Source organism: Chiloscyllium plagiosum, unplaced genomic scaffold, assembly GCF_037043375.1.
Source record: "Chiloscyllium plagiosum isolate Xiang-an unplaced genomic scaffold, Cpla_swu_hap1 HiC_scaffold_2, whole genome shotgun sequence".
NCBI classification, from domain to species: Eukaryota; Metazoa; Chordata; class Chondrichthyes; order Orectolobiformes; family Hemiscylliidae; genus Chiloscyllium; species Chiloscyllium plagiosum.
Genome location: NW_028270140.1, coordinates 101,920,986 through 101,939,652, shown reverse-complemented (window position 1 = coordinate 101,939,652; position 18,667 = coordinate 101,920,986). Strand labels below are relative to the sequence as shown.

Sequence of the window (18,667 nt, the reverse complement as noted above, 5' to 3'; positions counted from 1 at the left end):
TGATTAATATTATAAAGTTTCATGGAGACTTGATGGGGGTGGTATTGTTCTGTTATGTTGCACTTATTCAGAGGTAAACACTGCTTGTAGCAAGGGCTGATAAAGTGTGGAAATGCAGTAATGGGTTTGAAAGGGTTGTTTGTAAATTTGGATACTACAAAACCGCAGTTTTATGAATGAATGAAACAGTGTTATGGTAAATAATGGGTTAGTAAAGGATTATGAATAAATGAACGGGAACTCCGTATTAATAAATATAGTGAACTGGTGAATGAGTTAATAAAGATAGCCTATAACACAGTATCTCACACTTGCTTGCACAATAGCAATAAATACTATTGGGTTTAGTCAGGCATGATTATTAGGACCATAGGGAGCTGGCACAGATGCATTTGTACCCTCTGAACAGAACTTCTTTTTGTTACCTAGATACTGAGAATAACATCAATAGAATGAGTGGAGCCACTGTAATATGAAGATTAACACCTTCAGAATCATTATCTTATAACATACTCTCCCACATTCTGCCCTCTGCTAACATGAGGCCTTCCAAAGCTCTGCTGCATGTTTTGTGACTCAGAGTAAATCTTCTTCACCTATTCCTTATGCTCACAGATCTACCCTGAATCAAAATGACAAACAGTGTCTTGATTTTAAAATTCCCATCTTTGTTTGGAAATTCCTTATAGCCTTGCCCTTAACCTAACTCTGTAATCACTTACAACTTCACAACCCTCTGAGACACCTGTGACCCTCTAATTCTGATGTCCTACACATTCAGCATCATAATTGCTTCCAGTCATGGTAGTGATGTCTTCAGTTACTTCGGCTCCAAGCTTTGGACAAATTAATCATTTAACCTAATTTCGCCTTTTTTGAGTTATTGCCATTTTACAATGTTCTTGCAAAGTACCTTGGAACATTTCATGATATGAATACTGTTGTATAAATATAAGTTGTTGTTGTGCTTGTGATCAATAGACTTTTGCTAGCCAAGGTTATTGAGGGATAGAGGGCAAAGGTCAGTGTGCTGGACTTAGGTTACAGACCATATGCAATCTTACTGAGCAGAAGAATAGGTTTAAAAAGGATAAATGACTGACCTTCCATCCTATCTTCAATGTTCAATGTTCAGTTTCTTTTTGTTTTGTTTACTCAGAGACCACACTTTGCTTCAAGTTCCAGTAGTGACGAAGAGCTACTTACAAATGATGGATGATCGTATATCCAACCATGAAAGGACTACAGCGACACTTCTGGAGCAAGCTTTTCAGATTAAAGAAGACATCATAACCCACTTGAGAGGAAACCAGGGCCACTACCCAGTTGAAAAAGTATCCCAACAGCTTCTGGAAAACCACATACAAGTTACAACAAGGATTCTCAAACAACTAAGTAATGATATAGAGGTACTTTATTTCTTTTGCTGTTCTTACTTATCATCATGGAAATGATATGAGTGAGTCTGCCACATTTGTACTAATTACTGCATGTTGCTACAGCCAGTGTGGCATTATGAGTCAAAAAAAAATCCAAGAGAATTCAGGGTATGTATCCATCCATCTTCAATCTACTGAACTGCCATAAGTCTGCCACCTACAGACAGATGTGTAGTGTTTTACAATCAGCTTCCTCACAGCATCAGTAAGTTCATGAATAAATTGTTCCAAGTAACATCATCAGTAATAATCTCGTAAAATTAAACTTGTTGTAGATGGTTTTTATTCTCATCACTGGGGCAACACCATGAGAAAAAGATCAGGCTGCCGATTTGATAACTGGGAAAGGTAACTTTTCCTGTTAAGAGTTTTCCATTGAAAGGTTAACATTTTTTAACTTCTTCCATATTAAGTTTTATTTATTCTTTTTGTGCAAATCTCATTGCGATTTGCATTAATTTTGATTTATGTCAAAATGTCCGTATTTATTAGCGTTTGTTGGAACATAAAAACTTGGTGGAAAGATTCAAAGCCTGAGGAAAGTATTGAGATAATGTAAGTTCTTTTGGACGAAGAATAATGTTTGAAGCACAGTATAACACTGCAGCTGTGTGCTGTGACTTAAAGTCAGCTCCTTTGTATTTTGGGAAACTATGTATAGTATTCTTCCATTCTTTAGTGGGCATTTTTAAACAATTTATTCTTTCACTAAGTGTAGACATCACAGGGACGGTGAGCAATCATTCCCCATTTTTAATTGCCCTTGAGATGGGCTGTCTTTTTGAACTGCTAATGTCCATATTAGCTGCATGCACAGTGATGTTAAGAAGTGAGTTCCAGATTTTTGACCAACAACACCATAAAAATCAACTAGGAGAAAGTGAGGACTGCAGATGTTGGAGATCATAGAGTCGAAGAGTGTGGTGCCGGAAAAGCACAACCAGTCGGGCAGCATCCAAGGAGCAGGAGAATCGACGTTTTGAGCATTGATGCTTGAAATATCGATGCTCCTGCTCCTCGGATGCTGCCTGACGAACTGTGCTTTTCCAACACCACACTCTTCAACACTGTAGAAATGCCAATTATACATCGAAGTCAGAATGGTATTTGGCTTGAAGAGGAACTTTCACTTTGTAGTATTTACATCCATATCCTACCTTTGCCTTTCCATTTGGTAGAGGCCACAGGTTTGCAAGGAGCTGCTAATGGAGCCTTGGCAAGTTGTGCAGTTGCATGCTGGATATGATACACGCTGATGCCACTGGCATAGGGAGTGAATGTGTAATGTGAATCCAGTGCCATTCAAATGGAATGCTTTGACCTGGATGGGGTTGAGCTTCTTGAATGTTGTTAGAGGCTCACTCATCCCAAGGCAAATGAAGAGCATTATATCACACCTCTGCTCTGTTTATTGAAGATGGTGGACAGGCTTTGAGGAGGTAGAAGGTGAGATCCTCACTTCTGAGTTCCCAGCCTCTGACCTATTCTTGTAATCATGTCATTTATATAGTTGGTCAATGGTACCCTCCAATATGACAATACTGGGGCATTCAGTGAATGTCATTTAGTATCAAGGGGAAATGGTTTGACCCTCTCCTGTTGGAGATAGCATTGCCCAGCAATTGTAAGGCATCATGTTGCTTGCCATGTATCAACCCAAGCCTGAACGTTGTCCAGATCTACCTGCATATGGACACAGATTGCGTCAGTATCTGCATCATTGTGAATAGTACCAAGCACTGTAAAATCAGCTATCAACATCCCCACTTCTGACTATGAAACAAAGAAGATCATTAATGATGTATCTGAAGCTGCTTTGGCCTGGCAAGCTATCCTGAGGAACTCCTGCCAGTGGACCAGGATTGAGGTTATCCTCAATGTGAACACAGGTGGTCCCTTCAACCATGGACATTCATCTGTAACAGCTAGATTTGTTAAGGCAAAGTTAATTAGATTTTTCCTCACTACCTGTTACATATCAATTCTAGCAGCTGAGTCCGTCAGGACTTGGCCAGTTTGATCAGTAATAGTGCTACTGATCTACTCTTGGAGATGAATATTTAAGTTCTCTAAACAAGGAACAGCATTGCCATCATCAGGGTTTCTTACAAGCTTCCAACTGGCTTTCAACGTGCAGCAGTGCAGATTCATTGGCTGAATGGGTTGGGCAATAATTGATAATTAGCAGGAGGTTCCCTGCCTTTTGGAGTTGATGTCATATGGCATCATGAGACACAGAGTCAATGTTGAGTCCCACGGTAATTCCCAATTGTACACCATCGTGCACCACCTCTGTGTAATTGTGGGACAGGACATAGCCAAGAAAGGTGACAGTGGTGTTTGGAGCATTACCTGCAAGGTATAATTTGTTGGGCACGATTATAACAGATTGTTGCTTGACTACTTTGTGGAACAGACTGATTTTAGCACAAGCCTCCATATTTAAGGAGGTGGACTTTGTATAATTGACAAGCCTAGGGTGTGCCATTGATATTTCCACTGTTGATGCTAGATAGTCCATTTAGTTTTGTTCATTTTTAACTTTTCTGTAGTGTTTGGGAGAACTGAATGGCTTGTCAGGCCATTGCCAATGGCAGTTAAGATTCAACCTTCCAAAAACTGGCTTTTAGTTCCTAACTTATTCATTCCACCAGTTGCTGTCATGGGATTTGAAACAATGTCCTCATGTGATATCTTCCTAGGTTCTAGAAGAACAGATTAGAAGACGTGATGGTGTGACTACTGGGACTAGCTTCGCAGTTCAGAACCTGAACCAGAAACATTTGCTTGGGATTGGGGACCTCCGTGGAAGAGTTGCCAGGTATGAGGGATGGAGCTCAGATTGGCAGGAAAACACACAAAAATACTAAAGCATAAACACACTACCTAAACTAAGGCCAAGACCACACTTCCACATACAACTCTACGACCAGCTCTTGGTTTGTAAGGATTATTTAAGATTAACACCATCTAGTAAGAATCCTGACAATTTCTGTCTAATTTCCTGTGCAGTTACAAGGAATGAAATTGAACATGAGTGACGATGGAAAACTACTGATATGTGGTCTGCCATCTATTATAAGCCTGCCTGATATTCATTTCAATTAACCTCAAAAGAATTGATAACTAGCTATGTCAGGCAACAAACACAATACTGCCTGTTTTGCATTCCTAACTATATCCAATTTTGTATCCAGAGGCATCGTCTCACAAAAATTCATTATGCATTTTTTGATAATTATGCACAATAGTAAATAAAAGCATTTTGGGGGTAAAATCTTTGGAGACAGTTCAACCAGGGTTATTTTCCAATCTACGCAATAATACATTTGTAATGATATTAAATTTGGTGTTTATTTTAATTAATTATCTAAAATGCAAACCAGAAAAGAGATGGGGGAATGCGAATTCATTCTTATTTATGGACTGGATCATAATGTATGACTCAGGTGAGTGTGCATGTAGTATTGACAACATAAATGGAGTACTTGTTTGCAAAGATTAAGCTGCTGTACAATGTTTGACAAACATGGCTTCGAACTTTAAAGATTTCTTGCTAAAAATCACTACAAATGAATGAAAACATTAAGACCTTCAGAAGGTTAAAAACTACTGCCTATAAAATATTGCAATATTGATACTTACTAGCAAGAAAATATAAAATCTGCTTATTTAGTAGATAAATAAGCAGATATTTTTGTCCACTTATTCAAATTTGAACCAAATCTGAGCAATAGCTGATAATATCTGGATTTTACATTTATATGAATTGATCCATTTGTTTAGAAGCTGACAGAATTGACATTTGTTGAATTCCCTCAAAGCTCTGATTTTTTTGAGTGTTGCCTGCAATTGGATCAATGTAGTTCTTTTGGTTACTCAATGAGACAGCAGCTAATGTTATAATGTCTATAATTCTTTCTGCTGATTGTGGCACAGCATTAACTGGTCAGTTATAAAGAACAATACAGCACAGGAACAGGCCCTTCACCTCTCAAGCCTCACCAAAACATTATGCCTTTCCATAATAAAACTGTCTTCCCTTACAGAATCGGTATCCCTCTATTCCCTTCCTATTCATTTATTCATCCAAATGCTTCTTGAATGCTGCTATTTTGTCTGCTTCCACCACCTCTTCTGGTAATCTATTCCAGGCACTCACCAGCCTTTGTGTAATAAGCATGCCTCACACATCTCTTTCAAATTTCTCCCCTTGAACGTGTGTGCCCTGTTAATTGACCTCTCCACCCTAGGAAAAAACCTCATACATTCCACTCTATTCATAGCATTCACAATCCTATAAACTTCTATCAAGTGGCCCCTCAACCTCCTGTGTTCCAGTGAAAATAAATCCAGTCTATCCAATCTTTCTTCAAAGCTAAAATCCCCCATTCCAGGCAACATCCTGGTAAATCCTTTCTGTACCCTTTTCAAAGCATCCACATCCTTCTGGTAGTGTGGTGACCAGAACTGTATTCCAATAATGGCCTAACTAAAGTTTGGTTAAGTTGCATATTAACTTATCTTTCCTTATACTCAATGCCCCTTCCAATGAAGGCAAGCATGCCATGAGCCTTTTTTACTACCTTATTTACCTGCGCTGCCACCTTCAGTAATCTGTGGTCTTGCACATCCAGATACCTTTTTTGTATCAATACTCCTAAGGGTTCTGCCATTCACTGTATAATTTCCACCTGTACTTGACCTTCCAAAATGTATCATCTCACATTTGTCTGGTTTATGTAACCATGAAGCATTTTATTACTTATTTTACTGCCTTATACTGGCTGGTTTATCACTTCCTCAGCAGAATTTGTCATTAGCTCACAGTCTGTTCTCTTCTTGCATCCCATTTTCTTCCCTTTCTTGGTATTATGATTATTTTTGTCTTCCTAGTCTTATGTCTTAACTGCACTGGCGTGACTTCTAATACAAAGCTCATCTCCCTAAGCTTGAAGGGGCAGGTTGCCTGTACCTGTAAAGCCAATTCCCCAAGTGTAGCGCAGCAGAAGAAAAATGGAATGGGGAGGGTTGCAAATGAATATGGGAACCTGCTTAATTTCTGTCAATTTAAAGCAGTGAACTGGCTTTATAATGTTGTTTTCCAACACAAGGTGCGATGCCAGTATCTCCAAGCTGGCTGGGGACGTCAGCATAACCAACAATGAGATTCAAAAAGTAAAGAAAGATGTTCAAGATGCAAAGTCTTCCTTCCAGGAGCAAATCAAAGAATTGGAAATTAAGGTTGGTAGATTTTTTTCAGATAAGTTATGTGAATGGAGTTCTTGATATAAATGTAATTTGTTAATGTTATCGAAACTTTCACACCAAAGTGTTTGTTAGTTATGTGTACGTATACAGAGATGGACTCTGGAAGGAGAGAAAACTTTAGGAAGTGCAGCATTTTAGGATATTGTGTAATGTTGATGTTTCCAGAGCATGGAAACATAATCATTTATGTCATTGTTTTTATAATAGGTGACACAACTACTGAGAAATATAGATAACTCTAAAAGTGAACACAATACAAACTTAAAGACTGCAAGAGGAGAGCTACAACAAGAACTTCAGCGATTAGATTTCAAGTAAATTTTTTATAAATGTGAAATATGAATGTGTTAATTTTTACCACATTCATCTTGTTGAATTATTCTATTTGAAGTCTTTGGAGATTTAACTGGTATTTAAGAGTTAATTTAGAACAACTACATAAATTGAATTATTAACTTAGAATTATGCGGCATACACAACACTGAAATGGGTCATTTGGCCCAACTTGTCATGTTGACATTTATGCTCAACTCAAGCCTCCTCATCTATTATTAGCATTATTAGCATTATTCTCTTGTTCCTCCTATACGTATCTACCATCCCCAGAAAAAGCATTCATACTATTCTCCTCATTGTACTGAGTTCCATATTCTCACCGAGTCACTGACAAAAAATATCTTCTGAATCTCCTATTTGAATTCGAGGAGACAATCTTGCATTGCTGTCTCTAATTTTGGTCCTCCTCATAAATGGGAAACATTTTTATCTCTGTAAAGACTGCTGTTGGATCTCCTACAGCTTTCTTTTGCAAGGGTAAAGAAACCCCAGCATGTTCATTCTCAGCTGTTAGGTATACTCCCAGTTTTTTGTAATTCCTGTAAATTTATTTTGCGCCTTGTTAATTTGTATTAAGTTTGTTTTTGGTGATTTGTACATTTGTACCTCCAGATGCTCCTTTCCTCTGATTAGATTTTATTTTCTAGATAACATGCAACCTCCTTATTTTTGTTCCCCAATGTAATACCTCACATTTTTCTATGTTAAAATTCATTTTCCTGAACTTGTCCCAGCTACAAATTTGTAATTTGTTGTCAGTCCTCCTCATTGACCACATCACAATTTGGTGTCAGCAGCAATATTAGAAATTATATTTTGATTTAAAACCTTAATCATGAATATAAATTGTGACTAACAGTGGTCCAGGGCTGATCTTTGTGGAACACCACTTCCCACCTTTTGTCACTCTTGGTAAGTATTCTATTCCCCTGCTTTTGTCTTGAAGCCAGATAGTCATTCATTTTGCTACCTACCACGTGAGTCTATATTCCTTGACCTTATTCATCAGTCTATTACTTACTCATTACTTGTATTAGGATTGGTTAGCTCAATTGGCTGGGTAGCTGGTTTATAATGTGTAAATGACAATAGCGTGCATTCAATTCCCATTCTCGCTGAGGTTACCATTGAAAATCATGCCTTCTCAACTTTGCCCCTCCTCACGTGAGGTGTGATAAGCCTCAGGTTCAACTCACCTCTAGTGATCTCTCTGGAATGAGACAACAGTCCTCTGGGACTATGGCTACTTTACATTTCTATGAACTGCATCTACTACATTACTCTTGCCTACTTTCTGTTGCCTCTTTTAAAAATTCAATGAGGTTGGTCAAGCAAGATAGAAGATTATAATGTACCTTTGTCATGCACAGATTCCTAATTGAAGGAATAACTCATAACTAAATTGAAAGGTTTTTCTTTGTTTTGAAATGCAGCAAGCAACTTGAATTGAAACCCAATGAAAGTTTGTCAAAACTTTCCTTTGTTATTTAAAACAGCCCTGTTCCTCTTCCTCTAAAAGTAGCTGTGGAAAAGTTTGGACATGATTCTGCTCGTATAATCTGTGTAACGCTTATGTGTTTCATGAATGTGAGAATTCCAAGAAATTACCGCAGAACATTGATAACTGTTCATCTGTTTTAATTTTGCATTCATTGAAACTGTTGGGTGCTGTATAAACCCTGTGTGAAGGCTAAATTAATTTTACGCTGTAAACAATCATTAAGCAATCATATTCCAGGATTACTACTGCACTGACTGAGTTGCAAACACAGATGCAAAACCAACGGAAGTGGGCAGAATACAAACTGGATAAAACAGAGACCGAGATAATACAGAGAGCAGACCACTCCTTACATGTTATGCAAGAGAAAACCGTAAGCAGTTTGCTTTATATTACTTAACACAGTAAAAAAAATAACTCATAACACTTTGCATATGACATATGTAGAGTGGCAGGAAAATCGACGCATCGGGCAATATCCTGATGAAGGGCTTTTGCTCGAGGCGTTGATTTTCCTGCTCCTTGGGTGTTGCCTGACCTGCTGTGCTTTTCCAGCATCACTCTGATCTAAATTCTGGTTTCCAGCATCTGCAGTCCTCACTTTTGCTTATATGACATATGTAATTAATCAATAACTTCCTTATCATAGATAAAAAATTTGCAACTTTAACTTTTAAAAAACAGACACTAGGCACATTACAGAGGTTGCAGAGATAAGGATGGACAAACTTACAGAAGCATTTTGAGATGAAAATTTTAGATTCAGTGTGCTGAAGGACAGGGAGCCATAGTGAACCGGACTTAGTGTAAGGCAGTAGAAATCAGCTGAGATTTGGATATCAGAGGTTATGGAGCGTATGTGGAGGGGAGCCTTGAGGAACAGGAAGTTGAAGTAGACATAGAAACAAAGAAAGTAAGAGCAGGAGTAGACCATTTGAACCTTGAAGCCTGCTCTGCCATTCACAATGGTCAAGGTTAATCATCTCATTCAATAGCCTCTTTCCATTTGTCCCCCCATATTCTTTGATCACTTCAATCCCAAGTTCTCAAAGTCCTTCATGAAATCAAACAATGTTTTGGCCTCAACTGCTTCCTGTGGCATTCCATAAGCTCACTACTTTCTGAATGAAGAAATTTTCTCCTCATTTCAGGCCTAAATGGTTTACTGTGTATTCATAGACTGTAACCCTTAGTTCTGGCCTTCCCTGTTCATCAGGAACATTCTTCCAGCATTTACCTTGTCTAGTGTTGTTAGAATGTTGCAGATTTCTATGAGAGCCCCCTCATTCTTCTGAATTCCAATGAATATAATCCAAATCTATGACATAGGGATGGAACAAAATATGGGTAAGACACATTTATCAAGGGTGAACTTTTTTCTGGAGGTAGATGATGACAGCAGCACTTAATAGAAGAGGGATTGTGTATAAGCAGAGGGACCCATTAAATATCAGCAAATGTCGGAAAGAATGTATTGAATGGTTCTCAGTGGAGTAGTGAGAAGATTGAAAAAAACAAATTTGGGTCTCCTGGAAGAAATGAGTCAAAAATGGAATGTGACTGACAATCAGAATCAGGGTGTTGGAGGAGGGCATAGGTAAAGGAGGAGGAAACTGCACGATGAGTCTCAGATTTAGAAATTTAGCTCTTCAAGTTTAGCATTGATGGCGAGGGCAGTGAGGGTGAAGAAAGGGGTTTGAGGAAACAGTATGACAATGGACTTTCTTGCCCTTGGCGGATATAGTAACAGAAGAATAGCAGTGAAAGGCAAGGTTAAGCTCCAGTCAAATCTAATTAGATGATTTGCTGTCACTATCACAATTTCCCCTTTAACAGGACTGTTTCACCAGATTTTCTGCTTGGCAGCCAAGTGTGCTCTCTAGGCAATCTTGTGTCAACAGCCTGCGTGATTGAAGATTAGGAAGTCTCATAGGCAAACCTGACAGACCCTGCCTTGAATTGAATTGCCAGTGCAGTCAAAGTCTATAGCCTGGATCAATTCTTATCAATACTTTGTAAATTAGAACTTACTGCTGCCATTGCTTTTTAAGGGATCTTATTTGAATCAAATAAATTCTCCATTCACACTTGGAACTGTTACTTGTTGCTCAGAACTACAAACAATTTGTAAAACGTTTATTTTTCAAAATATCTGTAATAATGACGCACACAAATTCCTGAAATAGTTTTGAATAATTTCAAATTTCAAAAGTTATAAGATAGTAAATGTACTCAAACACTGAGTGACTTTTCCAAACAAACGTTTGTTGCAACTTTGTCACACGTTGAATTTGTTACATACCAGCATTTCAGGTTAGGTTTCCTGTAGTACATCTCTAATTTTCTTTATGAAGTAACCTGGTCTGACCTGTTCTCAGATCAACACAGAGTGGCAATATAAACAGTGTGGAACACTGACATTGCTTTCGCAAATCCACAATAAAAAACAAAGGCTAGAATGTGCTGCTCTCTCGACCAGAATGACCATGGATGAGAAATGTTAGAAAATGTAACAAAAATGAAAAATTCAGGATATCGAAACCAAGAAAACAATTTCTAATTTTTCCCTTAAGGTTTAAATGGCAAATTCTGAATTTCGCGAATGAACAGCAACCACCATATTTCCAGGTGCTTAAATCTTATTGGCCTAATGGCTCAGTAGTTAGCACTGCTGCCTCATAGTGCCAGGGACCTGGGTTCAATTCTGGCCTCAGGTGATTGTGTGGAATTTGCACAATCTCCATGTGTTTAACTGGGTTTCTGCTGCATGCTCTAGTTTCCTCCCACAATCCAGGTTTGGTAGATTGGCTATGCTAAATTGGCCTGTTGAGTCCAGGGATGTGCAAGCTAGGTGAGTTGGCCATAGGAAATGCAATATTATGGGCATAGGGTTGGGGAACTGGGTCTGAGTAGGAAGGTCTTTGGTGGGTTGCAGTGGGCTGAATGGCCTCTTTCTACGCTGTAGGGATTCTATGATTATGAGACCATCTAACCTACATTCTTTGCATCTTCTAATTCTCCTCTCCTTCTATCAAGAAATTTCTCGTAATCTGGCAGCAGCTTGTCCAACTCTGCTTTCATCACAGCGCTACTACATGCTGCGTGGATACCATCCTCCTCCATCATTCACTCCACCAAGTCAGCACTGGCAAACCACCAAACTTACCACATTATCATTGCTGCTCTTGGACCAACTCACACATCCATGCAGCCCTTCAGTTTTCAGGTTGGAGCTCAGGGACATGTACAATTTGTATGGGTCTGCCAAGTCTCTTTGCATACATACACAGATATTATGCATCCACTGTCTCTGTGACTTGAATTCCTTTTTAGAACATTAAGAATACTGAACAACCAAAGGTATGGACATGTTGTGTGCCAATATGCTACATCACTATCACAGCTACAGCACATTTCAACAGCATATGCAGCAAATACATTGCATGTGTTTCAACCAAACAGCCATGTGTGAAAGTCAAAGGGGACCAGTCCTTAGTGGGGTCAGGGGGACTACAGTTAATCAGGGATACCACCACAGATGGTCATCTAAGGGCTCATCTAATTACAGTCAAGGGCTTTGGCCAAGGTCAGACTTGCAGGTCAAGTGCAACCAAACCTCCTTTCTACCTATCACCTTCCCAGCTACCTTCCCCCAGCCCCACCCCCACTCGCCTATTTATCTGTCAGCTCCCTTCCCCCCACCCCCAGATTCCTGATGAAGGACTTATTCCCAAAAAAAGCAATTCTCCTGAACCTCAGATGCTGCCTGAGCTGCTGTTCTTTTCCAGTGCCACACTTTTCGACTGTGATCTCCAACATCTGCAGTCCTCACCGACTACCAACCCTTCTGTCAATGAGCAGCTCCAGGACATTCTGAAGTGGGATGGTGTGAACAGCCAGTGATTGTGGTCCACATCATTAACAATGACACCAGCAAGAAAAAAAAGGAGTATGAAAAGCAGAATAGGGGAAGTAAGGAAACAAATTAATAAATAGGATCTCAAAAGGTTTGTTACTAGTTCCAAATGCGAGAGTAGAAATAACAGGATATATTGGATAGATGGTGTAAGGCAGAGGATTTCATATTCCTGGGGCATTGTGACCTGTTCTGGGAGAGGTGGCACAGTACAAACTGCACGGATTACACTGGGACTGATGTCCTTGGGGGAGTTATTGCAAGGGCTATTAGAGAAGGTTTAAACTAAAATGGCAGGCAGTGGGAACCTATATAGGCAGATGGATGACAGGGAAATAAGGTCTAAGACAGAAAACTGAGTGAGAAATAAGAGAGGTGATAAGCAGAGTTCAAGAGTTAGAATCGAGCAGTGTCACAGTGAACAGGACTAAGAATGCAATAATTTGGATGAATTAGTTGCGCAAAAAGATTTAAATGGGTATGATGTAGTGGGGATTACAGAAATGTTGCTGCAGGAATGGGAACTAAATGTCCAAAGGTTTTCAGTTTTTAGAAAGGACAAATAAAAAGGGAGGTGACGTTGCACTGTTGATTAAAAAGGAAAAATAATGCAATTGTGAGGAAGATTATTAGCTCTGGTAAAGTAGATTCTGTGTGGGTTGAGCTTAGAAACTCCAAGAGGCAGTAAATGATAGTAGAGGTTGTACGTAGACTCCCCAAATTGTGTTTGGACAAATGGACTGGAATGTTTTGAGAATATACATGGTAGAATGGATAAAGAGGAACCAGTTGAGGCTTTTAGAAGGCTTTTGGTAAGATTCCAGACAAGAGCTGAGCATGTAAAATTAAAACACTTGGGATTGGAGGATGTTTACTGAAATGAATTGAGAACAGATTTGCAGACAAGAGGCAAAGAATAGAAATATTGGCTGTTTTTCTGAGCAGCAGGGCAATGACTACTGGTGTACCACTGGGATCAGTGTGAGGACCCCAACTAGTCACAATATATATTAAATTAGATTTAGTTGGGTAAATTATGTCATATCTCCAAGTTTGCAGATAGCATAAAGCTAGGTAAGAGGGTGAACTGTGAGGAGGATGAAGAGATGGTTCAGTGTGATTTGATTAAGTAAGTGGGCAAGAACATAGCAGATGGATTATGATGTGGATAAATGTGACGCTATCCAGTTTGGCAGTAAAAACAGGCAGGTAGACTATTACCCAAATGGCAATAAATTGGGAAAAGGAGAGGTGCAACGAGACTTGATTGTCCTTACATACCACTCACTGAATGTCTCATTGTGAAAGGATTTGAGTACAGGAGCAAGGATGTTCTGCAGCAACCAGACAGGACATTGGTAAGACCATGCCTGGAGTATTGTGTACAGTTTTGGTCTTCTTATCTGAGGAAGAATGATCTGGCTTTTGAGGGAGTGAAAAGAAGTTTTACCAGACTGATTCCTAGGATAGGAGTGTGGTGCTGGAAAAACACAGCAGGTCAGGCAGCATCCAAGGAGCAGGAGAATCAACATTTCACAATAAGCCCTTCATCAGGAATTCTCAGGAATCGACACCCGAAACATTGATTCTCTTGCTCCTGAGATGCTGCCTGACCTGCTGTACTTTTCCAGCACCACACTCCTGACTCTGATCTCGAGCATCTGCAGTCCTCACTTTCTCCGAGTTGAATCCTGGGATGGCATGCAAGGAGAGATCTGATTGGTTAGGACTGTATTTAGTTGAGTTTAGGAGGAGAAAGAAGGGTCTCATAGAAACCTGTAAGATCCTAATAGGTTTAGTCAGTGTAGGAGAAGGTTGTTCTTGATAACTGGCGAGTCTAGAACCAGGGGCCTAGTCTAAGGATAAAAGGTAGGCCTTTTAGAATAGAAATGAGGAGGAATTTCTTCATCGAGCAAGTGGTGAGATTGTGGAATTCTCTGCCACAGGTAACTCTTAAGGATGAACATTGAAGATGTAGACAGTTTTTAGAAAGCAGGAACTGAGTTGGGTGATCAACTATGATCATATTGAACAGTGGAGGAGGCTCAAAGGCTGAATGGCTTTATACCTGGTCCAATACTCTACGTTTCTATGTTTTCTATGTAATACCTGCAGTTCTCTATTAATAAACCAAGGAGCTAACTTGTCTCTCTGCGCCATTTGAAGTGGTTTCAGCTAATGCTCAAATTCTCCACTAGGGTCATGAATGTTCTAAAGTGTTAGCAGTGTAGGGGCCTTCCACCCTCTCCTGCTGCACAATTCCATGAGTTGGGTGTCAAAGGAGCTGATTGCATAATGAATGAGAGAAGGAGTGGAGGATTAGGTGAGAAAAGTTGACATGTATCATGGTGGACTGGGCACCATGAATCTCATTTTTAAAAAAAACACTGCTTAAAAGATGGGAAAAATCAACCCAAAGTTTTGTACAAAAGCTGATACACCTTGAGGTACATTTGTTGCAGAACCAATTACATGTCCTCCTTACTTTCTAGTATTTAAGGAGTCAGGAATTCAGGGAGGACAGATCAATAGGTTTACTACAATAAAAAAGTAAAGCAGCCAAGGCTATCTATCTGCACTGTTACCATAGGGGCTTAACCATATTCACTGGTCATGTCCTAGCACTCTCCTGTATAACTGATTATGCCTTTCTTTACTTTCCCTCTGGAAGCACGCCTTATAAAATAAAATGTCCACATTATTCTTTGGATATCAGGCAAAAGCTGGATTCAAAAACCATTCCCCAAATAGGGATAGTTAGGACATGGTGGACTGTGTCTTGGCTGTAGATCATGCCTGGATTGAATGGATTTTGTTGTGGTTGTAGAGGTTAATTTATGAATGGTAAATCCCCAGCTGGCACAGATGACTATCTATTGGTAATCAACTGATCAGTTTTCCTTTTTTTCCTTTTTATTTCTTTCATCCTCTGCTTTTTCTTCACCCATTTCACCTGCTTATCCCCAAGCATTGCCATCAGCAGTGAAGACTTTTCATGCATTGACTCCGATCTGTGTCAACTTGAGGTCTCAGTTGCAGTCACCTATGGATGACCAGTTGGTCTCGAGCTGATAGCAAGCTTGATGTAGTGAATATTTCCTACATCCTTCGTACTGTAAAGGAAGGTGCTAAGCTTGGTACATACATCAAATATAAATTTCTGCTTATTTCTACTGTTAGAAAGCAGTTTATTACACTACATCACTCCATCTGATGAAAATGCTAACTTTACAACTAAATGTAATTCTAATGAAAATACACAAGGATGCTGTTGTTGATTAATTGTATGGGACTGGATGCCTCATTGCTGAGACTGTTGGCAAACCAAAAGCAGGCAATTCAGCAGATGGAGAAATGGCATATGAGGCACTGATTACGAGGTTACCTTTAGACATTTTCTGATAAATCATGCATATAGTTGGGGGCACAAATGGATTTTCAAAAGGATTCAACTAAAACGTAACTGGTTGACATCTAGTAGGAACACCTTTTTTTTTAAAAAAAATGAGTAAGCATTTGGCTTTGTTCTGACTTTTCTAGGAGCTAATGGAAAAGAATATACTGGAGAGACTTAAACAGATCTCTGTGAGACTAGAAAAACTGGAAAACCGACAAAGCCTTGACATTGAATCCGACAAAGTGACTTACTCTGACATGAAAATCAGTGCAAAACTTGCCAAAGTAGAAAAGACTATTTGGCACGAGTTAGAAAGCATAAAGAATGAATACAGAGAAGGTGAGTAGGTCGTTTCATTTGAACTGGTTCAGTGGTATGAAATAAATTAGTTCAGACATGTACATTTATTGGGAATGCTTTCAAATCTATATATTCTAATAAAACAAATTCTTCAGTGATGTCAAGGCAAACCTGAAGGTGTGAGGAAAATGCTACTTTAGTAAAATAAAACAATACACCCAGTAATTGCAAGCACTAATTCAAGTTTCACGCAACATGATAAGAATTTTGATACAGGAGTGTGCTTTTCTTTCGCCACAGGAAATTTCTGCTGAAATGCTCTCTGCTGCATTTTAAAATAAAAATAATGATAGAATTAATGAATCAAAATACAAATGATGGTACAATATTTTGGATAAATGCTAAATTAGTGAACTAACAGTCAAATACACAAGATAAATTTCAAATAGAATTTTCTCACACCATTCATTAAAACTGGTCATTTTACCCATCAGCATTCTAAAATCTGCTCTCTGCAATTCATTGTAAAGCACAGAAAAAACCTCATAGTCAGAACCAAGTCTGTGACATTGCCATAGCTGAGCTGTACAGGGATGGGGTTGGTGGTTCAGGGGGCAGAAGGAAGTCTGGAAGAGGAGTCATGATTTGATAGCAAGGGTAAAGTATTTCTGCAGTCGTGGACATGAATCCGGGATGGTGTCTTGTCTCTCTGGTGTCAGAGTCAAAGGCGTCACTGAGAAGCTTCTGAGCACCCTGAGGTAGGGAGGGTGAACAGACAGCATGGTGTGAATGACATAAATAGCAAGACGGATGAGGTCCTGCAGTGAGAATATAGGGAGCAAGGCAGGAAATTAGTAAATGAGATCTCAAAATTGGCAACCTCTGGATTACTACCAGTTCCATGTGCAACTGAGTATAGGAACAGTAGGATACAGCAGAGAAATATGTGGCAGGAAAGATGGTGCAAGAAGAACATAGAACATAGAAGAATACAGCGCAGTACAGGCCCTTCGGCCCTCGATGTTGCGCCGATCCAAGCCCACCTAACCTACACTAGCCCACTATCCTCCATATGCCTATCCAATGCCCACTTAAATGCCCATAATGAGGGAGAGTCCACCACTGCTACTGGCAGGGCATTCCATGAACTCACGACTCGCTGAGTAAAGAACCTACCCCTAACATCTGTCCTATACCTACCCCCCCTTAATTTAAAGCTATGCCCCCTTGTATTGGCTGAAGGGCTTTAAATTCTTGAAACATTAGAATCGGGAATGATAGGACCTGTACAGAGGAGACCTATTCAGAGGTGGGACTGAAATTCTGTCAAGGATGTTTGCTAGTGCTATAAGAGAAGGTTTAAACTAACTTGGCCGGGTGTGACAAGAGATAGTATCAGAGAGGAATATCAAATTGCACAGAATACTGAAAAAGATAGATATCAGCAGAATAAGGATTTAACAGGTGGAATCAGAGTAATGGAGAAAGTAATAATGTCTACATCAGAGTTACTGTGAATGTATGCGAATACGTGATGTGTGGTATTGCCAATGAGTCAGAGGTTTACAGCACTGAAAAAGGCTCTTTCACCCAACTTGTCCATATCACCCAGTTTTCGCAATTAATCTAGTCTTACTTGCCTGTGTTTGGTTCATATCCCTCCATATCTGTCTCATTCATGTACTTGTTTCTTAAATGACAAAATTGTATTAGCCGGTGGCAGCCTGTTCCAGACACTTACCACCCTCGGTGTGAAAAATTGCCCTTCTGGATCCTTTGGTATCTCTCCACTCTCACCTTAAACCAATGCCCTCTAATATAAGACTCCCTTACCATAAAAGGTAGATAGCCAACGGCTTTTCCTTATCTATGTTTCTCATGATTTTATAAAATTCCATTTGGTCTCCTAAGCTCCAGGGAAAAAGGTCCATGTTGCTATGACACTTGGCTTAAAGGAGGAGAGAACTTGGTGTTAATTATTCTTGATGCAAGAAGTTGAGGAAAGCTTGGAAAGGGAGAAAAGTGGATAGAGTGACAACATTAAGGAGAGCATTACAGTGCTGGGCAAAGGGAATGTCCAGTAGGAGTCTAGAACAGAATTTATTTGGCTAGATTTAAGGAACAGGTAAGATGTAATTACACTGTCTGATAATCTCAATAAACCACCAGCTAGTGGAATTGGCACAAAGCTGGATGGGAGTGTTGTTGCAATGACGATGCATAGACGTTTGAGTGTGATTTGGATAAGCTCAGTGAGTGGGGAAATGCATGGCAGATGAATATGATTATATTAATTCACTTTGGTAGCAAAATCAGGAGGAAGATTATTTTCTGAACGGCTATCATTTGAGAAGAGAATGTGCCACAAGACCTGATGTCATCATCCACCAGTTTCTGAAAATAAGCATATAGGTGCAGCTATAAAGAAGGCAAGCGATGTGTCAGCCTTCACAGTGAAAGAACTCTTTTATAAGTTGCAGTGATATTTTGCTACAATTATACAGGGT

The 18,667-nt window shown here is 39.4% G+C and overlaps 1 protein-coding gene across 4 annotated transcripts in view; it reads left to right on the top strand.

Moving 5' to 3' along the window:
* fam81b (family with sequence similarity 81 member B) overlaps positions 1 to 18,667 on the top strand; it is a 117,755-nt gene that overhangs the window by 24,367 nt on the left and 74,721 nt on the right. For all 4 annotated transcript variants that reach the window (XM_043709604.2, XM_087999201.1, XM_087999199.1 and 1 more), the window contains 6 exons: positions 1,160 to 1,409; positions 4,142 to 4,260; positions 6,554 to 6,683; positions 6,918 to 7,024; positions 8,785 to 8,920; positions 16,004 to 16,199. In XM_043709604.2, the coding sequence (XP_043565539.2) occupies positions 1,160 to 1,409; positions 4,142 to 4,260; positions 6,554 to 6,683; positions 6,918 to 7,024; positions 8,785 to 8,920; positions 16,004 to 16,199 (938 nt within the window). The remainder of the gene's footprint in view (positions 1 to 1,159; positions 1,410 to 4,141; positions 4,261 to 6,553; positions 6,684 to 6,917; positions 7,025 to 8,784; positions 8,921 to 16,003; positions 16,200 to 18,667) is intronic.